This window comes from Sus scrofa, chromosome 5, assembly GCF_000003025.6.
Source record: "Sus scrofa isolate TJ Tabasco breed Duroc chromosome 5, Sscrofa11.1, whole genome shotgun sequence".
In the NCBI taxonomy this organism is placed as follows: Eukaryota; Metazoa; Chordata; class Mammalia; order Artiodactyla; family Suidae; genus Sus; species Sus scrofa.
Window position 1 is genome coordinate 94,086,098 of NC_010447.5, and position 27,093 is coordinate 94,113,190.

At 39.9% G+C, this 27,093-nt stretch overlaps 1 protein-coding gene across 3 annotated transcripts in view; it reads left to right on the forward strand.

Annotated features, from left to right (window-relative positions):
- Positions 1 to 24,122, forward strand: part of KITLG (KIT ligand) — a 93,228-nt gene extending 69,106 nt beyond the window's left edge. For 2 of the 3 annotated variants that reach the window (XM_021091141.1, XM_021091142.1), the window contains 4 exons: positions 9,369 to 9,478; positions 10,678 to 10,745; positions 11,806 to 11,882; positions 19,770 to 24,122. In XM_021091141.1, the coding sequence (XP_020946800.1) occupies positions 9,369 to 9,478; positions 10,678 to 10,745; positions 11,806 to 11,845 (218 nt within the window). In that variant the 3' untranslated portion in view covers positions 11,846 to 11,882; positions 19,770 to 24,122. Of the gene's footprint in view, positions 1 to 9,368; positions 9,479 to 10,677; positions 10,746 to 11,805; positions 12,056 to 19,769 lie in introns of those variants that run through there. The other variant, NM_214269.2, reaches the window with a different exon arrangement.

Here is a 27,093-nt window from a genome sequence, read left to right on the forward strand (position 1 = left end):
TAAATATTAGGTTTGTACACTGGATTTCCCTATAGCTAGAGATAATGTTTAGAGAATTGGGGCAAAAAATTTTCTGCTAAGATGAAGTAAGGTGGCATGAAATTACTTTCAGATATATGATTTAAGCTTTTCTCATTGTTGACTTAAAATGTATTTCGCATGGAATTTGCCTGACAAAAAGGGAATTTTAAAATGAAAAGCTCACATGCTGGTTGTATAAAATTCCAGGGATATTTTCTGTCTTGTATATATCAGTATTTCTATGGTGTGTTTTGAAATTTGGTGATTTTGTTATTTTACTATAAAATCATATGTTGGGGGGAGAATGTGCTGCTTTCTCTGAAATTTCTATTCTCTTTGGTGAAGAACACAATTTCCTGGAAGTCTAATATCTTTTTGCAAATGCAGGGAAGGGTCATTGGATGTACTAAATTTCTGACCCTCTAGTCTCATGGGAATTATAAGAGGAAAAAATTCATCCTTCGATTCTTGCTAAGAAGGTCATCCCTTGAGGCTTAGTAACAGGTCACTCTTCAATATTCAAGGACATCAAAGACCTATCTGTGAAAAGGAGCAACCCATATAATACAAATCCACAGTAACAGTGCCGCAATTCAGAAATTAAAAGAAAAACCTCTAAAATCTAATTTGGGAGTTCCCGTCATGACTCAGTGGTAATGAACCCAACTGGTATCCCTGAGGATGCAGGTTCAGTCCCTGGCCTTGGTTGGTGGGTTAAGGATCCAGGGTTGCAGTGAGCTGTGGTGTAGGTTGCAAACACGGCTTGGATCCTGCATTGCTAAGGCTGAGGCACAGGCTGGCAGCTACAGCTCTGATTCAGTCCCTAGCCAGGGAACTTCCATATGCCACGGGTACAGACCTCAAAAGACAGACAAACACATAAATAAATAAAGTCCAGTTTGTTTTGGAATTTTGCCATGAAAACATGATCTGAATTCTGATCAGGCTGTTTATAATATTTATCCTTCTAAAAATGAGTATTTACGCATTTCACTCAGCAATATCAAGGTGTTTGATTATAGGGTGCTACCCAGACCTCATTGAGGTTATTATATAATATACGATATTTACAAGACAGTACCTTCTAAAAACCTAAATTTCTAAATCACTTAACACATTGGATCTGAAAAGTTTTGAAAAAGGTCTCTGTGTGTTAAGGTCTTTCCTGCTACTACAAATATTAATTCTTCAAAGAAGCAATTTTGGGCTTCTTAAATTCTGTTTATATTTCATTGATGTCTAATCTTAGCTTTACTATTTCTCTGCTTCTACTTTGGGTTTAATTTGCTCAACTTATTCAAGCTTCTTAAGTTCTTAAAGTAGAAAAATTAGATCAGTGATTCTAAACCATTCTTCTTTTCTAATATAATAAGCACTTTAAGGCATGCATGTCCTTACATTTTGCGACATTGTGTTTCCATTATCATTTCTTTAAAAATATTTTTAGCTCTTCTTGTGATTTCTTATTCGATTCATGAGTAATATAAAAGTGGGTTATTTGTTGTCTAAAAATGTGTAGTTTTTCTGGACATCTTGTTACTGGCTTCTAAATTAATTCCATTTTTGTCCGGGAACATAAACTGTAATCTACTAACATTTATTAAGACTTCTTTCATGAGTTATCATTCAAGTCTCAGGTGTAGCATTCTCAAATGTCCATCTAAGTGGTTAAAAGTTTTGTAGAGCTCCTCTATATCCTTAAGCTTTTGTGTAAATTTTTTTATCACTTACTGAGGGAGGGACATTACACATTTTTTCCTTCGATTGTAAATTTCGGTTCTGAGTTTTTTGCTTCGTCTGTTTTGCAGTTCTGTTATTCAGTGCTTACACTTTTATGACTGTTACGTTTTCTCCGATGAACTGACCTTTATATCTTACTGAAATAACAGTCCTTATTACGTCTGGTAGAGCCCTTGTCTTAAGGTGTATTTTGTCTGACATCAGTAGAGCCAGCCTTTCTGTGCTTAGTGTTTTCATGTTCTTTTGTTCATGCTTGACTTTTCAATCTAGTGTCTTTTTAAAAGTACATCTCTGGTAGAAAGTATATAGTTGGACGTTGCTATTTTATCTCATCCTTTCCTTTTAGTTAAAGTGTTTTAGCCACTTAATACAGTTATTGGTATGGTTGGATGTGGGTCTCCCATTTTGTTCGTGACACCACTTGTTTATCAATCCTCTGTTCTTACTTTCTAGCCATCTTTTGTGTTGATTTGTTCCCCCAGTGTTCTATTTGAATTACTCTGTTGGCTTTTCAACAGCACCTCTTGACATTATTTTGTGGTTACTTTAGGAATTACAATATACATCTTAACTTGTAACATTGTTTACAAGAGGCAATTGTTCAGAAACAGTAGAAGAACCTTGAAATGGGATAGTTTCACTTGCCCATGACCATCTTTTGTGCTGTGTTGACGTATATGTCTATATAGCTTATAAACCCCACAGTGCTTTAAACCATCGTAAGCCTTTCAAAGTAAGAGAAAGAAAAACAATTGTCTTTTATATTTGCCCACATACTTATTATTTCCTATTACCCCTCATTTGTTCTTATAAATCCAAGTTTCTGTCTAGTGTAATTCCCTTCTGGCTAAAGAACTTACTTTTAACATTTCTTGTAGTGCAGGTCTGCTGCCAACATAATCTTTTTTTTTTTTTTTTTTAAATGAAAAATGTCTTTGTCTTCGATCTTGAAGGTACTTTTTACTAGATATGGAATTCTGGGTTAATAGAATTTTTTTCTCAGTCCTCCAAGATGTCACTCCCTTGTCCTCCTGCTTCTGCTGTTTCTGACAAAAAAGGTAACCAGTGTTTGTATGATGCTTTTCCTCGTAGGTACTGGGTCATTTTTCCCCTCTGCCTTTCAAATTTTTCTTCTGTTTAGGAATTTAAATTAGATGCACCTAGGGGTGGTTTTCTTGTTGTTTGTCAAGCTTTTTGCATATGTAAGTTATTTTCCTCAAATTTGGGAGAAATTGGACCACAACTTGTTCAAACATGTTCTCCTTCATTCTCATCTTCTTCTGAGAGGAATCACACTTGGACCCGCCACACACGTTAGGCAATTTGGTAATAAATAGTCTCACACATCATGGAGGTTTTGTTCAGTTTTTTAAGCTCTCTTCTCTTTAGTCTTCAAAATGAATAATTTCAACCTGTTTTCAAGTTCCCTGACTTTTGTGTCATCTCTAACCTGCTGACTGTTTTTCTAATAAATTTTTCTTTTGTTATTACTTTTTTTTATTAAGATATTATTTTTTTTAGAGCAGTTTAAAGTTCACAGCAAAACTGAGGGGAAGGTACAGAGATTTTCTGCATATGTCCTGCCCCCCCCCCACAAGTGTAGCCTCTTCCAGTGTCAACATCCCCCAGTAGAGTGGTGTAGGTGTTTCAAGTGATGAGTCTACATGAAAACATCGTAATCACCTAAAGTCCATGGTTTACATAGGGTTCATGCATGGTGTTTGTATACAGGGCCTTTTCTTTTTTAAATTTCCATTTCTAGGTTTGTACGTTGTGGTATAGAATATCTCTTTGATTCTTTTTTTTTTTTTTTTTGTCTTTTTAGAGTTGCACTTGCAGCATATAGCAGTTCCCAGGATAGGGGTTGAATCGGAGCCATAGGGGCCAGCCTGTGCCACAGCCACAGTAATGCCAGATCTGAGCCACATCTTCGACCTACACCACAGCTCACAGCAACACCAGATCCTTAACCCACTGAATGGGGCCAGGGATCAAACTTGCGTCCTCACGGATGCTGTTCGGGTTTTGTACCACTGAGCCACAATAGGAATTTCCCCTTTGATTCTGTTACGTTTTATATTTTTCTGCTGAGATTTTCCAACTGCATTTTTATTATGACAATCTTTTTTGGCTCTTGGATATAGTTATAATAGCTGCTCCTAAAGTTCTCATCTCCCAATTTCAACATGTAGGTCATCCCAGCTGGGCTTCTATTAACTGATTTTTTTTCTCTCTGATTCTGGGTCACATTTCCCATTAGATGGGTAGTAAATTTTGAATCTATGCTGGATATTATGTTGTTGAATATCTGGGTTTTATAGCATTCCTCAGAGACTGTTGCGTTTTTTCTGATAGGCAGTCCATTTACTAGCAGATCAGCTTTCTCTTCCCTCCCAGACTTGTTTCTAGATTTCTTAGAGGGAGGCAGAAGAGAGAAGTCGTATTTCTAAGGCATGGAATTTCTGAGATATTTCTTGAGTACCTAGAAAATCTCTCTGTTCTTGTTGGTCAGAAGTGTTTTGTCTCTGAATTGACTGCTAGGATCTCTGTTTAAGTCACAGCTTCCCAGGCATTGTTTATTGCCTGGTTTTGTCAAGTGTCTCCCTGTGCATACAGTTTATTATTCACCCAGTGACTTAAGAAGACTCCTCCTGAGACGTGTCATGCTTCTTGTCTGCATGCTCCTTTTGTGCAAATAACTCTTCCTCACACACTCCAGCTATAGCAGCAATGCTGAATTCAGTTCTCTGATTCACTATCTCACTAACCCTCCTTGGCTCCGTCTTTCATACCTCAGTCTGAAGGGGCCTCCCATCCAGAAAATCAGGACGGTCGTGGCCCTCAACCACTTGTGTTTTCACTCTCTCAGGGATTATACTCTCATCCTGCCTGCTGGCTGGTGTCTGAAAATAGTTGCCTTGTATAATTTGCCTAGTGTAATAATTATTTAAGCTGGGAAAGCTAATCTGCTGTCATCATGGTTGGAAGCAAAAGTCTTTTCTATTTATTCTAAAAGACAAAGTAGATAGAAAACACCAACTTGGTAAAGCAGAAATTGGCATAACATTGTAAATCAACTATAACTGCTTTAAAAGTCACAAAAAATACATATCCTGACCACAGACAGTACAAAAACAAAGCAAAACAAAACCACCACCAACAAAAACTACCTCTGAGTTTGTAGGTGCTTTTAAAATTGCAATGTGAATGACCAGCCTTCTTTGTTTTCTTTTCTTTTTTCTTCCTTTTTGTAAAAAAACAATAAAATATGGGCCTTGCATATCAACTTTTGGCCAGGTGTTGTCACTCATTGAGTAGGACACTTAGATACCCATCCAGAAGACAAGCTCTTACGGAGCATGCATTCTCATAAAAGAAACAGAAACACATTCGCATTGTGTTTTACAATATACATTATTTATATTACATGTATAATAATAGAATGGTTTTAGTTGTAGCATAAGGAGGCAAGCCTTTCTCGGGAGTAGGATCAGGGAAATTTGAAGAAAGCATGCTAGTTTTCATGGATAAAACCCCAAAGTGTGTCTGCTGGCCAGAGGACCAGGCCATACGAAGGAGTCACCCAGACGTGTGAGTGCCCTTTCTAGGGGAGAAGCATGGGATAATATAAGAGTGTATAAGTTATTCAAAGGGAGTTGTGTTTTCAAATAGTGATATCCTTTGTAGCAAAGCTAAAAGAGTGTTTTAAACATGTTTAAGTTTGGGATCTTTACAAAGTAAGAAAATCCTTACTTTGGTATCACCTTAGACATCTTTTAGAAAGACACTCCCGAGTCAGACCGCCTGCGTTTATATCCCCACTCTTAGCTCTTGGCTAGCTGTGTGACCTTGGACAATTTTCGTAATCTCTCTGGACTCCTCAATCACATGGAGGTCGCTAAGCTCTTTCTTTGGTTTTCTGTGAGTTTTTAATGAGTTCAGTGCATGTGTACTTAGAGCCATGCCTGATGTGTATATAGTACATGGCCATCATTAATTATTAGAACAATGAGATACACCAGGGCTGGGTCAGGAATTGTGGCAAGGCTGTGGTGAGCGTCAAATCGGAATAAAAGGGGAGTACCACGCTGCATGTTTTCTAAGCACCAAGAAGAAAGTCATGTCCACAGGCACGGTGCCCATAAGCTGACTCAGTCTGCAGAGATGGTCACCAAAATTGGGGCACAGTGTTTTTGTTCTCTGTTTGTTCAGATGTCTGGTATTAGTCAACCCACTCAAGTTAGTTTCCGCAAATTGTTGAATGATGGGCAGTTTTCATCAAAATGAGATACAATTGATAGGACAACAATCCAGGAATTGGGGATTACTCAAATCCTGTCCAGATGAGCTTATTCCACAAGGTTTCTGGGGCAATCTTTACATAAAAGCAAAGCTTTGGCCCGGGATCCTTCAGAAGGGCTGTAAGGCATACAATCCCGATCTCATTAATCCCTGTGATAGCATCATAGCAAGTGTGGAGAGTCATGCCCTGGAGGTGTAGGCAAGCCTTTTCTGATAACATCTATTTTCTCTCCCTGGAAGAGGGATGGCGGATCTCTGGAGAGAACCCAAGGCCTGGCTCTGAAGCCCTTTGCATTAACAGGAGAAGTAAAGAGAGCGGGGTGACTCCTGTCTAGGAGGGGAAGCTCAATCCCCCTGATTCTTTCCCCTCTTCTCTTTACCAGGCTTGTCCCTCTCTCTTGGAGAAGGACGTGTGCTGTGTAGGTCAGATTCCAGAACTTTGTTAGGGGCCGGGGTCCTGGGGCAGAACTTTAAGTTGGTGAAAAAGTCATAGTGCGTTGGTAGGAGGCGGCAAGCTTTCTCTAGACTCTGCTGCCGCGCGGCTTCGTTTGGAACACCTCCCTCGGGCTGCCCTCCTACCTGAGAAGGATTGTGAGTGGAGAATTCCAGAACACCTCGCTCTGTTGCACGCTTCTTCTGCTTATGGCTGGTGGGTGGGGTCTTTTCTCTGAGGGATGTGATTTAAGGAGGGATCGGGAGCTTGGGGTTCACGGATGCAAACTATTGGTCTTGGAATGGATTTGCAATGAGATCCTGCTGTGTTTGCGATCTAGGTCTAGATACTTACATTGCAACACGACAGTGGGAGGAAAAACCGTGTATACATGTATGTGTAACCGGGTCCCCATGCTGTACAGTGGAAAAATAAATTAATTTTAAAAAAAGATTTGCCTTTTGGACAGAACAGGAAGACTAGGGTATTCTGCTGCCCTGATTCCAGGGCATCTGGCTGCCCAAACGTAGCTCTCCGTAGCACCATTCTAGCTCATTAGTGTTCCACTGGAGTCTGGGGACAAAATATTAATAGCTTCCTTTGCTCTCTCTGTGTATGTTGATTAGGGCCCCTCAAGGAGGTCGCCTGGTCAAATCATAATCACACACCAGCAATCCTAGTAGACAGTGTGGACCACAGTGGGTCGGCCATCAAGGAGAATTCTAACACATAACTGGAACACAAATACAAAGAGCCAGATTATTTATAGGTAGTGATATAAACAGTCCTGAAATGGTAGGAATTGCATGGAACACCATTACCTCATAGAAAACACTTTAATAAATGGTAGTAAAATCCCAGATAAGAACATGTAATCTTTTATAGCTCTTGAAATAGTTATATTATTGTAATAATAGTCTTACTTCAGTTATACCAAATCCCATTTTATAACGCAGGCTTATTTTGATGTGGAATTCATGTTCAGTTTTAAGATGCCTAAAACAAATTTCCCAGGGGGCTTTTGGATGCACGGTCGGCCAAAAGAAATCTGTTACTCTCATCTTAAGGAAGTGATTCATGGTTACATGAATGAAAGTTTCCACTTCTTTACCCGATCCCTTAAGTATAAGGGGCACCCCTGACTCACTACATCCTCCCCCAGCACACACACAATCTTCTGTTATGACAGCATCTTTGGAAATAGAGGAATCAGAGAATTAGTGAATTTCCTGTTCCAAGTTTGCAAATAGTAAGGAAATGGGCAAGTCCTGTTTTCTCCATAATAGATAAGATTAGTTTCTTGCCTCTCTGGTTAAATCTATGAGTTTATTGTTTCCTCTTAAAAGCAGCTACAGGAGTTCTCTTGCGGCACAGTGGGTTAAGGATCCAGGATTGTCACTGCAGTGGCTTGGGGCACTGCCATGGCACAGATTCGATCCCTGGCCCAGGAACTTTTACATGCCATGGGCATGGCCAAAAAAAAAAGGAAAACAAAGCTGATGCAGGTGCACTGGTCTGGCTCTCAGTTCCATGTGTGCCAGTGTCCTCAAACAAATGCATTGTTGTTTGCGACGAGACACTGAGAGAGACATCTGCAAAATGTTAAGTTTTTGGGGTTCCCATGGAGAGGCAGTGGGTCTAATGTCCCAGCTTGTCTCTGCGGCATTGCCAGTTGGATCTGCGATGTCGTGGCTTAAGGGATCTGGTGGCGTTACAGCTGCAGCATAGGTCATACCTGTGGCTCATATTCAGTCCCTGGCCTGGGAACTTCCATGTGCCCCTGGTGTGGCCAAAAAAGGGGGAGAAAATGCTACGTTTTGTGTTGGGAGTAAGAGACCCTTGGGGGAGACAGGTTTTTGTTTAATTCTTAAATCATTCTGCTTTGCATGGATGAGCAAAGCAGGATGCAGGGAGGTGCCCCGTGTGAATGTCACATGTCTTCTCTCACTAAGTCACATATGTAGAGTCAGCGCAGGGAGACAAGTGCTTCTCGCCATGCTTCAGAGCTCAGTAGTCTCAGGCTCTCCCACACAGGACGTTTGAAAATCCAAACCTTTAGTCCACAGCACAGTGCTGGACCCTACCTGGCACCCAGTAAGTGTACATTGAGGATCTGATGAAGAAACACCATAATTCCAAGCTTGAGATCCCTAAAAGTAACACTAACCGCAGTATGCCTCTCTTAACTGAATCTTTGAGGCAGGCCAAACATAACTTACAGACCGAGTGGCAAAGTGGCCTCTTTAAAATTTCTTGGCTGGGAGGTCCCGTCGTGGCTCAGTGGTTAACGAATCCGACTAGGAACCATGAGGTTGCAGGTTCAATCCCTGGCCTTGCTCAGTGGGTTAAGGATCCGGCGTTGCCGTGAGCTGTGGTGTAGGTTGCAGAGGCAGCTTGGATCTTGCATTGCTGTGGCTGTGGTGTAGGCCGGTGGCTACAACTCCGATTAGACCCCGAGCCTGGGAACCTCCATGTGCCGCGGAAGCGGCTCAAGAAAAGACAGAAAGACCAAAAAAAAAAAAAAAAAAATTTCTTGGCTGGATGTGAAAAGACACTTGAAGATAAAGGTATAGAAAATGGATTTGCCTGGTGGTATTAGTCATTTTCAGGTATATGCCATCTGTTTTCTATATGTGTCAATAATAACTAAGTCAAAGACCCTTCTGCTTGTGGGGTTTCTTGATTTTTTTTCACTTTAAACCTTCTGGAAATGACAAGGACTTGTATGGCAAGCAGAAAAATTAGTGTTTTAAAATTTTTAAACAGATAGGTCAAGAGTCTATTACGGAAACAGTTGGGAACAACCACAGCATGAGGGCAAAACCTCTGGCCTAGATACGCTGTGTTCACCACTGGACTGTTTAAATTACAGGGAAGGCCTCAGATTCCATTGAAGACTCCAGCCTCCAGTGGGCAGCCGTAGCATTGCCAGCATTCTTCTCTCTTGTCATTGGGTTTGCTTTTGGAGCCTTATACTGGAAGGTACGTGTTGCCGTTCATTCTTTTTTTTTTTTCTCCTCTCGCTTCTTCCAAAACTTCCTGAACTTTATATATGTCTTTGTTCAGACCACATTACGTAACTAATAAACTGCCCTTTTCTAAGAATGGATCCTACTAAGAAAACAGTAATATAGGGTCCATTCTACCTTAACTTACATCCTCCACAAATTGTACCTCTTAGAAAAATTCCCCCATTCCTCATTATGCTTTGGAGACAGCCCCTCTAGCTGAGAATGCCTACTTAAGAAATACAAACTGGGAGTTCCCTTCATGGCGCAGTGGTTATCGAATCTGACTAAGAACCGTGAGGTTGCGGGTTCGATCCCTGGCCTTGCTCAGTGGGTCAAGGATCCTTGAGCTGTGGTGTAGGTCGCAGATGAGGCTCAGATCCTGTGTGGCTGTGGCTGTGGCGTAGGCCTGCAGGTACAGCTCCGTTTAGACCTCTAGCCTGGGAACCTCCACATGCTGTGGGAGCAGCCCTAGAAAAGTCAAAAAGACAAAAAAAAAAAAAAAAAAAAAAAAAAAAGAAATGCAAACTGGTTTTAAAAGCCTGAACTAAATATAAAAAGGAAGAAGTAGGAGTTCCCATTGTGACCCAGTGGCTTAAGAACTTGACTGGTATCCATGAAGATAAATGTTTGATCCCTGGTCTTGCTCAGTGGGTTAAGGATCCAGTGTTGCAGGCCACAGACGAGGCTTGGATCTGGTATTGCTGTGGCCGTGATGTAGGCTGGAAGCTGCAGTTCTGATTCGACTCCCAGCCTGGGAACCTCCATATGCCATGGGTGTGGCCCTAAAAAGGAGGGAGATATGCTGAAAATCCTATGATGTGCTTAAAGCCAGGTCGAAATGCAATTTGTATTATCTGCTATTTTGGATTTCTATTTCATTTGTTCTTTTATTGAAGCCTGTCTCAAATTTTTATAGGGGCTAAATCCTTGCAACTCAGCTTTTTGAAATGTCTTTTTCCTATTTAAATCTTTCGGTTTCTTAATTACTTTCTCATCTCCGATATCCTGAAAATGTTCACTTGATAGAACCATGCATTTTTCACCATTTCCTATTGCACAAATATTTTTATATGTTGCATGCTGAAGGAAACATAGAGGTAGAGACTCTTTTCCTCTTAAATAGGCCACGATAATACTGATATTTTTACACTATGTATGTTCTTTTCCCAGAAGAAACAACCAAACCTTACAAGGACAGTGGAAAATATACAGATTAATGAAGAGGATAATGAGATAAGGTATTTTGTTTTACTAAATCTGTGCATAAGTAAGTTTGACCTTGCATTTTACATACTGTGCCTCTGCTCCTAACACCTTTGAGAAGTGTTTCACGCTCATGACGGCGGCTCCCAGACCTGGGTCTTCCAAGTTTGATCCACTTGGCTGATCTCTCCCTGTCCCTGCAATCCTGCATCTCCACTTACTTGTGAAATGCCTTCACATAATTGCCCTTGGGACCCTCCGGCGGGTATGATCTCTGCTTGCTTTATTTTTATAAACACCAGAATCTTCCTCATGCTGCTGATTGTGGAGCTCAGCAGGCACGTTTGCTAATTCTCCTCCTTTCCAGACCGGTACCAAGATCTGCTTTGCTCTTTCTTGGGCTGCGGTCATTAGCTTCATCTTGACTTGACCAAGATGTCTTGACCAAGATGCTGCCCCCGAGCTTTCTTTTCCTCAGCCTTTCTAAACTCCACCTTTGTCTCCTGTAAACCTCATTCTTAATATCAAGATTGTTGCAGGGATTTTCTCTTGCATGCTTCATATATTTGACTTTACACTGGCTTTCAGAGCCCTCAACTTTTCTCAATCTCTTCAGTATTTTCTCAAAGCCAGATACAAAAAAAATGGTTTTGAGACCTTTCCACTTGGGGTCGCTGATCCTGGCCTCATTTTTACCCTTTTCCTATTTCCCCAGTACCAATGCTTTGATGTTATAGTTCTCATTTGGTGTGTTCCCTTCCCTTATGTCATGCCGCACGTGCAACTATTTGGTGCATATGAGCATTTTTAGTAGGTGTATCTGCATATGCATAGAGGATTTCTAAAGCACTTGGGAAGACTGTGCTGCAGCAGATCAAGGCTTCCCCCTTCTGTAGAGTAACATTATGAAGGCAGGCTTTTCCCTTAATCATGCAATCTTTTGCTACTGCATTAATAGGAAAGAAAAAAACAAACAAAACACAAATAAAGCAAACAAACAAACAAAAAAACCCAGCCTTTCACAATGCCCAAATCATGGTGTGCTTCAGAATTTCTATCTAAAAGCAAATAAGCATTCTTGTTGTTGTTTTTCAGTATGTTGCAAGAAAAAGAGAGAGAGTTTCAAGAAGTGTAATTGTGGCTTGTATCAACACTGTTGCTTTCGTACATTGGTAAGTTTTGAGAATTCAAGTTACCAGATTTAACAAGAACTATAAGGCACCCTAGATGCCAAAATGTATTACGTCTTCTACCAAGCTGATTGTCAGTATGTTAGCGGAAGCTGTTCCATAAGTGAATTATGCATTCTCAGGTTTTGAAAGGCAAGCAGTGGCAGTCCTGATGAGGGTATGGGAGATACACAAAACATGAACAGTTGAGTGTTAATAGCAGGGTCCTACCGCATAGCACGGGGAACTATATCCAATCTCCTGGGATAGACCATGGTGGAAAACAGCTGAGTGTTTACTGACGTTGAGGCCAGAAAATAAATTAGACAGGGAGACTAGAGCCACGTAGGACTAAAAGTACTATTAGCAGAGGAAGAATAAACAAAACCAATTTCAATTAGGTGTGATTACTGTAACCTAAGAAAAGTGGCTCCTCTGTTCAATGATGAGACACGAGAAAACCAAAAACCTTTCCTTGGCCTTTTAAGGAAAAGGAGAAAAACAGTCAAAATAGGTTACAGTCCGGAGAAGGGAACCGTCAAGGGAAAGTGTCAGCCACCACATGACTTGGGATAATTGTGCCTCCTCGCAGTCCAGAGCCCATTACACGCTGCAGAGGAACCAAGGGCAGAGCGTGTCGTCGTGGTTGCGGGGGTCCAGGAAGGAGACCAGGAAAATACATGGAGGGTGCCAACAGTTGTCTCCCTGTCCCTGGTTTGTCAGCCCCCAAGCCACAGACACGGTGCAGGGATCACCCTGAAGGGCCTTCCCCTGACCCCACATGCAGGCTCTTCCCGTTTTTCCTTCTGCCGGCTGGCTGTTGATTCTGTCTGGCCCGTGGACTCCCAGCTGCCTTCATTGCAGGGGTAGCTAAGTGTTCTCTCATCTTCCGGTATCTACCCCGCCGTGGTCAGAGGGTCATATCCTCACCTAGGTTATTGCAGAGACCGTCTGTGTTCGGCTTCCCTTTCCCTCATCCATCACTGTCCTTCCAGGTCCCCTTTGGTCCCCAATTTAGAGATTTTTTTTTTCTTCTCTAGATTGAAACGTTTCCAGGGAAACTGGGTCACAGACCCTCTTCTCCTCCAGGAACTCACTTTTATCACCATCATCTTTCAACAACCCAAAATCACATCATATAATAACAATAATTATGTTGCCTATGTCTCCCTCTGTTAGCCCTGCTCTTGGTCACCATGTCCAGAGCACAAATAGCAAGCACCCTCTCTTTTTTTCCTACTCCCATTCCAGCTCTCTCTAGGCTCATGTTTATTTTCAGGCTCAGTATTCCCCAAAGTGAAATCACTGTTATTCTTAGCAATGTATTTCTCTATCCTTCAATCCCAGTACAAACCGACTGTTGCTTCCCTAGCTGCCATTTCCGTTCCCTTAAGCCAGATATCCACCAACCACACATGCAATGGTTCCTTGAACCTTAAAAGCTCAAGTCATGTCCTCTCTTGTTTGCTTTTGGATGGCATCGCTGAGATCCTGTTTTGGCACACGGGTCATATGAAGTTTAATTGTGGCATTTGTTCTGTGATATTTGGAGAATGGATTATGATGGAAGAGCCCAAGGCTCTGGTCTAGGAGAAAAAAAGGTGGCATTTTAAAGCAGCCATAATCAAGCTGTATGTCCACCAGTCAGAGAACAGTCAAGCACAGGGACTACTACATCTGTCTGGTTCGTGCTGTGTCTCCTCACACACACCTCAGTTGTTGCCTAAGCATTGTGGGTGCACAATAAATGTCTGTCGAATGAGGGACTGAGAGAATAAATAAACCCTAAATGAAAATTTCACCAGATGGTAAGAAAGATAGTTCTTCGGAAGTGGCCTTTTTGTTTTCAGGTTCTTTTGGTTTGCAAGACAAATACATTCTAGAGACCTGCTATACAACACAATGCTTAGAATTTTTTTTTTTTTAAAGCTATGTTGTGTACTTAAAATGTGGTAAGAGGGTAGGTCTTGGGTTAAGTATTTTTACTGCAATAAGATGTTTTAAAATAACCTTTGAAAAAGTGCTGTATGGTTTATTCTTATCTTGTATGTGTATGTGTGTGTTTAATTTGCTGATTTTGGTCAGTAGGACAGCAAAGTGTGTACAGCAAGGGGGAATAGTCATGGGAAATGATTAATTTTTTTCTTAAAATATGAAGTATTACCCATATAATTAAATGAATGAAATGAGGTGAAAGCAACCCCAAACTGTTGAGAAATAAACTCACCACATATGTGTGAAATGTATGACCTTACATCATTGTCTCTGCAAAGCTCCCCCAAGGCTCAGTTCAGAAACCGTCACCTCCAAAAAGCTGATATCCCAAATTAATCTCTTTTTTAGGTGATTTTTATTTTTTCAATTATAATTGGTGTACAGTGTTCAGTCAGTTTTCTACTGTACATCAAAGTGACCCAGTCACACACATATGTATAAAATACATTCTTTTTCTCACATTATCCTCCATCATGCTCCATCACAAGTGACTAGATATAGTTCCCGGTGCTACACAGCAGGATTTCATTCCTTATCCACTCCAAATGCAATAGTTTGCATCTATTAATCCCAGATTCCCAGTCCATCCTACTCCCTCCCCCTCCCCCTTGTCAACCACAAGTCCGTTTTCCAAGTCCATGAGTTTCTTTTCTGTGGAAAGATTCATTTGTGCCATATGTTCGATTCCAGATGTAAGCGATATCATATGGTATTTGTCTTTATCTTTCTGACTTACTTCATAACTTAGTCTGAGAGTCTCTAGTTCCACCCATGTTGTGACAAATGGCATTATTTTGTTCTTTTTTATGGCCGAGTAGTATTCCGTTGTGTATATATACCACATCTTCTTAATCCATTCCTCTGTCGATGGACATTTAGGTTGTTTCCATGTCTTGACTACTGTGAATAGTGCTGCAGTGAACATAGAGGGGCATATGTCTTTTTCAAGGAAAGTTCTTCTCCTTTGTTCCTTTCTTGTTTTGGCTGGATGATTTCCATTTATTTTATGCTTGTGTATTTTTCTTTTTAGTTTTCATGAGTATAATGTTTGGTTTTGATTTGTGGTTGCCCTGTTTTTTAAGTATGTTAATCTCTCTTTTACAGCCCTCAAATTATATTTTGTATTACATTTCCTATATACTAATACATTAGGAGGACATCACGGTTATTTACATAGAAGTTTTGTGTCCTTCTCTAAACCATAAGCTCTTAGAAGACAAGATTGGTTTTTGAATCCAACAAACTATGCAGTTTACATTTTGCACAAACAAGCAATGAATGTATTTAAGAATAAATAATGGAGAGATGAATGAATACCTCAGAACTGCCGTAATGGTAAGAATAAAACTTATGGAATAAAACCAAAACAGACTTCCGTAGGGCAAATAAATAACAATTCAAATGCTCAGGGAAAGATAGATAAAAGGAAGAAAAAACAAGCAGCTAATTATCATGAATCTGCAGATCTTAGAGTCAAAATATATATCATTTGTAATCATTTATTGAGTACTGATTGTATACTCATTATATACAGGAAAGCCTTTTCTGCCATTTTTTTCCTTCCATGTTAACTAGCACTTTACAAAGTAGGAAATATACTTTCTTTTGGGAGGAACATTAGGTACATTTTTCTGTCATACAGCACATGAATCTTGAGGGTTTACACCAACAGCGGTTAAAACCTGCCAAGGAAATTGGAATAGAATTGGGGGAAAGGGATGTGATTGAGGGAAAGGTTTGGGAGAATTGACTACATATGACATGGTAGGAGAGGAAATCTGCCAAGACATAAGAATAATGGTAGTTAAAAGTACCAAGGATAGAAATGAAATGTGGAACTGTAATTACACATTTTTTTAAATTGGATATAATTTCGATTATAGTCATTTTCTTGGTTAACAAAAAAAAGTGGGAACTATAAGCAATGACTCAGGTTTATGGCAGAGATTTCTCCACGAAATGGAAGTTTCACAAACTAAAACAGATTAAACTAGGACAAAATACTGGAACACTAGACTAGATAACATATGAAATAGTTCTCCAACTTGTAATTGGAAAATCAAGAAGAGGGTTTGATAGTTTGAGTAAAAGGAAGGAAGGTAGATAAGGAAGCAGAAACAAAAGTTGCCTCTAAGAGAAAATACACTAAAGCTGTGATTATTTGACACCAAACATGCAAATTATCTGTGAAAAGTTAATAATTTACTTAGTCAGCTACCTGATGACAAGTATTTGGAAGTAGCACCCCGCAGGAATGTTTTCTTCATGGTGGTGTGTGTAGCACATTTTAAGAGAAAGAACTAGAGTAGATCACAGCAACTTTTTTCTCTTCATTTTTCCCACAAATGTGAGGTCACCAAGCTCTCACAGGTGCCGTGTTGGATGCAAACCTAGTTCTGGCCTCAGATCGCTTATGGCCTACTAAAGGAGGTAACATGTGTACATAATAACCTACTTTTAAAAGGACCAAAGGAGCTGACAAAGAAATACAATAAGGGATCAAAGGCACGGCCACTGTGCTGGTTCTACGGGAGGAGCCTTCAGCAGAGCCGTAGACCATGGTATGCAGGACATCCCACAGAATTGCACAACGTACACCCGTGCACAGTTGTCTTATCTGACAGGGGAGAAAGGTCCCTAGCCAAGGAGAAAGGCTTTCATTGCATAAATGACTGAGCTAGATCTTGGATGATTGGTCAGATTTTACTGGCAGTAAGGAAGGGATAATACCAGTACTGCCAACGGCATAAGCTAAATCAGAGAGCCCAGAGTACAGACTGTGCTCAAGAGTTTGTACAGCTGGACTCCAGGGGAGGCCACACCTAAAAGGTTAAAATGCTGAGGAAAGATTAAGCATCTGTGTGGAACAGGGTCTGAATTCCAAGTACAGGGCTTACACTCTACTGAGTAATGTAAGGAGTTGGGGGGTTTACAAAAGATGAGATTAATACAGGCAGAGAAGGAGTTTAGGAAAGTAGTCGGATGCCCATGTGGCCCGATGGATGGTAGTGGTGAGCCAGAGTCAGGGAGTCCGCTTAGGAGGCCAGTCGCAACAGAGGTGAGAAAATGACAGGAGCTAGGGTCACAGCCATGGAAATAGGAAAGCAGGGGCCACTTTTGGGGCGGCTTTTCCTTTTTCTGCAGGAAAAGAGCCAATGAGTCCTAGTTACAGGCAGTACTCAGGGTTGATCTGGAACCTACGGGACTAATTAGATGGTGGTGCCATGAGATGAAAACGGGAGAAGGAGCTATTAGTTTATATTGACCAGTGGCCAAATACGTTAGACTGGAACTTCAGAGAACAGATAGGGCTGGAAATAATAGATTGGGGATTTGAGAGTCATCTACAAAGAATTTTAATTGAGACCTTGGGAGAAGGACTGTGTAGTCACAAAGAAGGCCCGGTTTGGTTAACGGTAAATAGCATGGGTTTGCAGACACTCAGTGATGTTTTTGGACTTAGCCCAGAGTAATAAGTGTAGAAAATAATTCTTACTGTGATTAGGCTGACAGAGCCTCATCTCTGGAAGTTTCCAGTAGATCTAAGAAGAAAGTAGATCCTAGAATTGGAGCAGGGATGAGGGCAAGTTATGCTCGGACGTGGATTATGTAGGACTTGGGAATGATCAGCTACCAAATGGCAAAATCTGTGACTCCTTACCAGGTATTTCCTGAGAATTGCTGGAGTGTTTTGGAGCTGTTTTGTTTTGTTTTGGAGCTGTTTGTCTGTAATGTAGAGGATTAGAAGGGATTAGACGTGGGTTCAAGCCTTGGCTCTGCACCTTAACTGACTATTAAGTTCCTGGATGAGTCAGTTGTCTTTTAACTCCTGGTTTTTCAAATATAATGAGGGGCTACTGATATTCACCCTGCTTATTTCACGAGGTTGTTGCAAGAATCCAGGGTCTCATTATAAAAATTGTAGTTTTGTTACATGAGAAACCAATTTTAAGCTTTAAATTTGTTTTCTTTGCTGAAGGATCCAAAGACAAAATCAAAAGAGATTTCCAATCTTACTTCTTGAAGCTTAAGTTTAGCATTTTGAATTATTTGTAGCTTTTAAAAAAATAATTTTTCTGCTCTTTTGTGATTCCCCTCTGCTTTTCTAACCAAGTTTGATTTTTAAAATACCTGCTATGTAATTTGGATTTCTGAAGTTTTATCTTAACATCTGCTCATTTTTTCTTCAGGACTTAATTCTATTTTTCTAAATACAGGTTTTCTAATTTTTAGAAATTGGTATTGTATAGTAATGGTTTTTAGTATATTATTACATTTTATATATGTATATTTTTAGTTTATTTAGTATATTGCATTTAGAGGTTACACACATTTAGTATACTACATAAGAGTGTTATACCCTTCGTATATTCCTGGAAAAAAATAGTATACTTATTATCACTCATACTGTGAAACTTTATACACGGTCTGTGTAATGATCTCACACATTTTAAAGCCAATGATCTATAAATCCGGGCTTGATAAATAAGGAGAAAAAGAGGGAAAGGGTAGTGAGTAGGGAAGAAAATAAATGTAAAATACACATTTATTGGGGGTTGTGATTGAAAATAGCCTGTAATATTTTTTAAGATAAGAAAGTACAAATACTTCACTTGAAAGTTGAAATATCTGAAAGCTGGAGTCCAAAAGCTCAGTGTTTTAATACCAGCACTGAAAAACTAAAACAGAGTCTGGCTTTCATGCTTCAACAAGTATAATAAGCTGTGCTGAAGCCAACTGAACTTCCCCAGAGGCTTTGTCAGGATGTGGTGCCAGGATTTCTTTCTTTTTTTGCCTGACAGTCCTGAATGAGATCTTGCTGCTGCTGTTTCCTCAGTTGAGAGAAGTGATTGCTAGAACCTGGCTAGCCCGTCAAGATACTGGCGCTGCTTGGTGGCTAGGAGCTGTCATTCGTGGGTGGCCTCTGATTAGCTTCTCCACCTGCCCCAGATAATCTCTTTCATGCCGCTCCATCAATCTCCACTTCTGCACTCTCTGGACACTGCCGTTGTCCTTCCTACCCTCTCCCCTCACCACCTGGCTACAACCTTTTCGTAGCCTTGTTAGAGAAATTCAAGGCTACATATAGATTGATAACCCTCTTATCACAAGCGGAGATCAGGTGGTGTGCAGAAAGGTATGAAAGCCACAGGGTATTCATTCATCCATTCTGTGTTCAAGATAACATTTATTGCGTACAGGTGGCCTCGTCCAGCACTTTTCCAAAGGAGAGCATTCCCATGAAAGCTTTCCTAAACCAAAAGGGCATAAAACAAAGAAGCAACTACCTAAGGACACCTCTTGTTAACAGGATGCATGGAATAAATAAAGTATAAATGCGTACAGACACAGGTCAAAGCTACGGCAGCTTGATGCTGAGATGTGAAGTGTAGTTCTGGGGAAGGAGCTTGGCGGTGCCACTCTCACTGCTGGGGGTTCACAGTCCCTCCAAAGGTTTACTGCAAAACATGCACTGAATGAATGCTCCTGTCACTTTTTTCCTTTGCTTTTATGAAACATCTCCAGGGTACCCGTTTTCGACAAAGCGGTGTAAAGGGAACTTTGGAACAGCAAGCGATACCCCTACCTATTTAGTACGGGGCGCTGTTCTAGGTGTGGGAGGACAGCAGCGAAAGAGATAAATTCTAATGAGAGGAGACCTTCATAAACGATACGTAAGATCGTTTTGGATCACGTAAGGTGTTACTGGCGAGATCAGAGGGTGATGGGTCCCCGATTGAGGAAAACGTTCCCCAAGTTATTTTAGGCTGTGCAAGTGAAGCAGGCATTGTGTGTCTCCTCCTCATTCTGTAGTGATCGGAATTCAGCTACTGAGAATGAAAAGAAGACAGAAAGCAGATACGCTATAATCTTTTTTTTTCCTTTCCTCTCCAGGCGGGTAACAGTTCATGTTTGCTTCATAAATGAAGCAGCTTTAAACAAATTCCTATTCTGTCTGGAGTGACAGACCGCATCTTTATCTGTTCTTGCTACCCCATGACTTTATATGGATGATTCAGAAATTGGAACAAAGTGTTTTACTGTGAAACTGGCACTGAATTAATCATCTATAAAGAACTTGCATGGCGGAGGACTCTATTTTAAGGACCCGGGGGACTTGTGGTCTCAATTAGAACTTGCCACTGACGTTGGGAGAGAAAGCACGTGTCCCAGACTGCACGCACCGTTTTGCATGCCTCCAGAAACGTCTAATTGCTGAAAAACCACATAGCTTTATTTTATAGTTACAACCTGCAGTTCGTAGTTATCTTGGTCTCCGTAAGTACATTTCAGCCTGGATGGTGGGGGTAATTATTTCTATCAAGGGGATCTAGAAAAAATTCAAAAAACCCCAAAAACTCAGCAGCATCAGCCACTGAGCAGGAAGCAGTGGGGACAAAGTGGGGGAGTAAGCGACAGGTCAGCCTTGTAGCTGCTGATCAGTGAATGATATGGGTCTGAGCCCCGTCTCTTCCTGACACGAAACGTGCTCACCCACATCCCACTAGACAAATGGACACGGTTGGCCAGTTCTATCCATGCAGGGCAGCCAGTATTGAACTACAACAGTGATGCCTTTGCAGAGAGACGCTGACCAAGTATCTATCGCACAGGGAAGCTGTGGACACTGAGCAGCAGCACTGTCTACTGGGGAGGACATTTGGCACCGCTGGTGAAGTTTGCCTTTACCCCTGACCACTACAGAGTGTATAAATTGTGCTTGCAAAATATATTACAAAATGTTTATATTCTAAAACTATTACAGAGTTATGGAAAGGGACTTAGGAGAAATCGCTGAATGTATGGAGGCCCCATTTTTCCATTTCTGCCATGGGAGACAGTAAAAATAATGATATTTAGTATCTAAGGTTAGAAAGCTACACCCACATGTTAATATGGGTGTTGACAACTAAATGACTCGGGTTTTTTCTTTTTTCTTTCTTTTTTTTTTTTTTTTTTGTCCGAGAATGAAAGGAATCAGGAAACTAGTTATTTATAATATAATCATCACTATCTGCTTAAAGGATCCATTTATTTAAAATCAGGCACTCTATATCCATTAAGGTTTATGAATTAAAAATAAAGGGAGCTTTATATAGTTATGCATGTCGGTTTGCTATTTCAATATGTGACAGCATTTTTGTCATATTGAGTGAATTTGGCAGGAATTCCCAAGATGACATTGCACTTTTTAACCAGAACTTGTAAGACAATAAGTGAATATCCCTTGCCAATTTTTTTTTTTTAATATCAAAGGAACATCTGACTAAGGTCAAAGAATGACTTCTTACGGTTTATTTTGATGAAGATTCTTTTACTATATCACAAACATATGCATAAAGAAATCCAAAGCTTTCCACTTCAACTTAATCCTTGCGATAACATTGCCATGTCCTGCCACCATCTGATGACTGTTTTCAATAGTGATACACAAAGGCATGGAAAACTGCTACCTTTCCTTTGATTTCAAATGTCCAAGAATTTCTAGTATCATTGGATTTTAGCTTAGGTTCAAAGCTAATCCAAATACAACTCCGGTAAGTGGCCTTTGCTCTTTTTTGTACCAAAGAGCCCAGGTGATTTCTACAATCTTTTCCTTCTCTGAAGTGCTGTGGTTCCTTAAACACTAGACCTTTCTCTGAGATACAATCCAGGTGCTTTGGGAAGCTGCATTAATTTATACAGGCCCTCAAATTCCCCATGGTACAAACAATTATATATAATAAAACCAGAGATCCATTTAATTGCTGAAAGGACCTGTGTCAGTGTATGATATTTTAAGGAAACTAGACATAGATTAATATGATTATGTGTGTAGGTCACATGTAGATTGAGAAGATTAATACTTCTCAATCTAATAGTTTATTTCAGCAATGGTTTCAATTTTCGTAGGTATGTGGAAATGCTATTTAATGAGCTTGAGCGTACAGTACGTGTGCGTTTGTTCTCAAAGCTAGTGGCTGGATTTTAACACTCAAGGACATGGTTCTAATCCATAGAGTTAAATAAAGAAATTCAGCAAGTATGAAATCCGGCATGGTAGGCGAGGGGAGATGTATTCTGCCTAATTAAATGTATTCGTTCGTTGAGAGTTGTATGGATTACCAATGTTTAAAAGACTAAAATTCAATAAAATACCCAAACAACAGAAAAATGCTGAACACTAGTTTGGATGCTAGTTGCTTGGGAATTAACGGTCATATCTGCTTTGAGATAAAAATATGTATATCTTTGCATTATTTTACCCAATGTGCCTTCTGGTGCACATCCTGCTGGAAAACCCACAACTGAAATCATAAACGTGAATCCCTTTTTAAATTGGCGCCATGTATCTGATCGTTCTCTTCTGTATTATTTCAAAATTGTCTCTTAAAATGGTCTCAGAAGTCTGCAGATTATACGAAAAGCTTTGCACCTCTTTGATAGAACCCAAGTCTGTAGAAAAACTGGCTTTGTGATAAATGGTGCCTGCCAGGGGTATCAAAGTCTTGCTGGATTTTTTTATTATAATCTAATGTATTTACCACACTGCCACTTTCTAATGCATCAGAGACAAGCTGAGTTTTTCAATATATTAATAGAACACATACTGTATTCTCTTTAAAAAGGGTTTAAGTATGATGTGAAAAATGACGATATATGATAGTTTGTTCACAACAAAATGTTTTCTTTTAGTAAGAAAGTCCTTTGGAGAATTGTGGCATATTTTGGTATTCTAACTCAAATGAAGTTTTAAATGAATGGAAAAACCCTTTAGAATTCATGGCTACTTCTTCATGTTCTTCTGCAGCTAGGTTTTGGTTTCAATATGGAATCCCTGTATGGGGCTGTTAGCCATCCCCTACCTATTCTCATTTAACTAAGAAATACATTTTTCAAAAAGGCAGTTTGACATCATGGGATGGATGTTGGAAAAAATTGTCAGGAGCCTCTACTCTGCCATTAACTGATATTGGTAAATCACTGCTCTTCTTTGGATCTCAATTTTTTAATTTATGTAAAGTCAGAGATCATGGGAGGTGTGGGAGAAACCTCTTAATATGTGGCTGACAAAGATGATAAAACAGAGCTGAAACTGTCCCAGACAAAATATTCGACCCTGATCTCTGTGAATAAGCAATTTTGAGCATAAAAGGCTATGGCTGTTCTTGTTTGTAATGTAAATAGGGTCCATTAGTAAAAGTGAAATTCAGTCTCCTGTAGGATGAATTGGATAACCAAGAGATGGCTTTTTCCTTTGCTTAAATAAACATTTTTGGATCTCCTCTGAATGAAAACCAAGAGTACATTTTACTCAGGAATAAAGAAATTAAATAGCTTGTGTATCACATTTGGAAGTGCACCAAATTAAGCATTTAAGCATCTTATTTTATTAAAAGCTAAGAGCAGAAAATGCAGAATGTTCATAGAGTTTTTAAATGCCAAAAAGTAGTTTAGAATCCATTTGGAAATGGTTAAACCATGAGTTAATGTTTTAAAATTGAAAGTGGGCTAAGAATTTTAAAGAAAGCCAGCTTGTTTCGAAACAATATTTTGAAATTGGCATTAAAATGTAAACACTCGGTTTGAAATTTCAGCCAGTTCGGTTGTGGTGTTTGATCACACAGTTTATGGTGTGGTTGGTAATATCTTAGGAAAGGAAGTACCATCATTTTATCTTTACAAACAAGGTATCGTTTTAGACATGATCTGTATTAAAATGGATATTTGTGATCCCAAAATGTTTCCTAAGCATCGTAAATTTATTTATAACTGCCATCTCCAATTATGTCTTTATGATGTTTTTAAAAATATAATTGTTTAAACTAAAACCATAGTATTTTCTGTTACTTGATTTCTGAGCTATAAGACTCACTGAATAAGTTACCAATCAAAGTATCCTATTCTCCTATGTTTTAAGGATTAACATGTGATTATAGTATCCACGTGCCACTATTTTTTAAATCAGTGGATTTAAAGTATTCAGACATTTAGATGGATGCACAGATATATTGCTAGTTCAGTCATAGATTGGAGTTTGCATATCGTAATGTAAATGTATGTCAACACTATTCTATAGTTTTCTTATGACCGAGGTTTAATTAAATAAAAAGGTGGTAAAATGTGATGTGTATGTGTATGTACTGTATGTGTACTTTTTAAAATAGGTCTATGTCCTGACCCTTTTTATACAGGTTTGAATTTGAAATTACATTATATATACATATACTTTATTGTTCTAAATAAAGAATTTTATGCACTCATAAATTGGCCCTGTCATTTGACGTAAGAAGCTTTTTGGGGGGTTGGGGAAGGGGTGGCGCGCCCAAGCATGTGGAAGTTCCCGGGCCATGGACGGAACCTACACCACAGTGACAACCCAAGCCATTTCAGCGGCAGTGCTGGATCCTTAACCCACGGCATCACAAGGAAAATCCAAGAAATCATTTTAACTCAATATTTCCTGGTTAAGTAATCAAGGAAGATAGGTAAGGTAATCAAAGAAGATGACGTTGAATTAACACATTGTTGGATCTCAACAAGTTTCCTCACTTAGCGGAGAAGACAGGAAAACCACAGGAGCCTGCATCAAGCCACAGTGAAGTAACGAGCTAAGTGCACACCTGAGGTTCCGTTCATATGCTTGGGGCACGCAGGAATCAGCGCCACCTTTCATACTATTTTCAGGCTACAATACCTACAAATACCTACAATACCTACAAATACTTGAACTGTAAATATTTACATTTGTATCTCTGTAACTTCTGAAACATACCCAAAATACCCTTGGCCGCACCTGAGAAAAATTAATGATAATTCCTTAATAGCCAAGACCCAGTAAATATTCCTAATTTGATTGTCTTTCATCATTGTGCACTGTGATATTGTACGACAGCAGGGTATACAACAAAGAGAAAATGCCTCCCTCAACATTGCATTTTGTTCTTTGGGAGAAGAACACATTTCTTGTTAATCCTCAGAAAAACTAGGTACATACATACATATGCAATGCTATCCTCCAACCTTACTTCTCCCATTTATCAGAAGAATGTGTAACACTCTGCATTAGCCCAGATAAACCTTTACCCACTACCAGAACCAGGCGATTGTGGATGGACATTGAGATTGTAATATAATGTGTGCCTTCTGGAATCACAGTCCATACTTAGCAAAATCCAATGAACTTTCAGAACTTTTTCTTCAAAATTAAAATGAAGGACTTCTCTGGGGACATAGCTGCCCCTTCACCCTCTCAGTTGGTGGCTGCATTTCCTCCATAACTGTCACTAGGTCTGGAAGTAGGTTCCCTACTTCTCATTGCTGCTTCTGGGTCTTCTTTGCCACTCCTCAAACCCTCCCAGATTTGAACCTCATCCGATTACATACCCTCTGCTATTCAGTGTTGATTTCATGTAGGAACTCCCAGGTTCTCCTTCATTCGTGATGGTGTTAGCACCTAGTTCACTGTCACGCAACCCATGTGTCCTTCTGTCTTAATTCTTGGGATTCTGATACACATGTAAGCGATCTTTGCAACATCCTCTTCTTTTAGGTCCGTGAAACTTCTATCCTAGTGAGCCAGTCCTCACCACCACCCTAGCCACGTAGTCTGATGGTCACCCTGTGTGCTTTGTCACTACCGTTAATGGCAACCCATCCATATCTCAATTCTAGGCATCCCGCCTCTTGTCACCACTTTGTATCTTTCCAGTTTACTCCCTCACAGATTAAATTCCAACAATCCTTTTATCCACAGAACCTGTCCTATTGATTCGACCTTTCTTTCTCCTTTCCTTTCCCTGCCCTCCCCTTCCTTTCTTCCTTTTTTTCCTTTCTTCATTTCTTTCTGCCGTACTCTTGGCATATGGAAGTTCCCAGGCTAGGGGTGGAAGCAGAGCCACAGCCACAGCAATGCCAGATCCAAGCCACATCTACCATTTTCCACTGACTGCCCATCTTTGATATTTTTTTCCTCTCCTTTTACAGATTAAAATTCATGATCCAGCTTCTAATCATTTTCTTGCATATGCCTTCTCTTTTGATCCCTTTCAATTCCTAATATCTGCTGGGTAAATGATGCCCCTGCTCAAATCCACTTCTCCGTCCACTCTTTGTCTATACTTGAGTGGCTAAACATGGCTAGAGTACACTACACTATCATAAATTCCTTCCCATGAATTTCAAGTGGGTCCTATCTGGTTTCTCTATAAATTCCTTCCCATGAATTTCAAGTGGGTCCTATCTGCTCAACAATTGTATTTCCCTAGTTTATTTGCTTTTCCATTCTTACAGTTGACTATTTCATATATTATTTTCTCTCCCAAACCACCTACCTCATTCCTCATTCTTCCTCTTAGCAATCTTGATTGCTACTTCATCTTGAAAACTGAAAACATAAAAGAGAACTTTTATAAAAGATTTTTATAAATTCTTTTATAAAAGTCTTTTATAAAAGATTCCTAGCACCTAGAGGCTGATTTTCTGTGAAGTTGAGAAGCTTAAACTTCTGATCCTCACTTAGGCAGTTCTTTTATAAGTTGCAGGAGGAAGCTTAGCAATGTATTCACATAGAAATACATTTGTATAAAATTTGCAGTCACTTCCATGTATCTTCAAGGTGTTATTAGGTGTCCTCATGTGGCAATGGCTTCCAGCAGCTCTCCCACTTAGCACTGTGCCAATTCACCAGGGCATCATGGCCAAAGGTGTGTGGTCACCATGATGCCCTGGCGAATGTGTCAGATGGACTTTCTTCTCCTGATGAAGGAGAAACAGGGCTTAAATGACTGGAGCCAGAAGCCAGTCTATGGAAAATTCTCACAATTGTCACAGTCACTTGTAAACTGTCAATGGAAGACTCAGGTTTCATTAATTCCTTGCCAAAATTGTATTTTCTCCACCAGAAATTATTTGGTACTGCAGAGTATACATTTATAAATAAACTGTACTTTTGTCCCCTCTTAGTGATAAGGAAATGCAATATAATTTAACAATATTGCTATTTCTAGAACCAGAAAATCTGTATGTGAGGACATATGGTCTATACTTTTCAGGGTACTCGTCCTGATAAATGCATAGCATTGTGCATCCACCATTGTAACACCATACAGAACTGTGGGAGTTCCCATTATGGCTCAGTGGTAATGAATCCAACTAGTATCCACGAGGACATAGGTTCAATCTCTGGCCTCGCTCAGTGGGTGAAGGATCCAGTGTTGCTGTGAACTGTGGCGTTAAA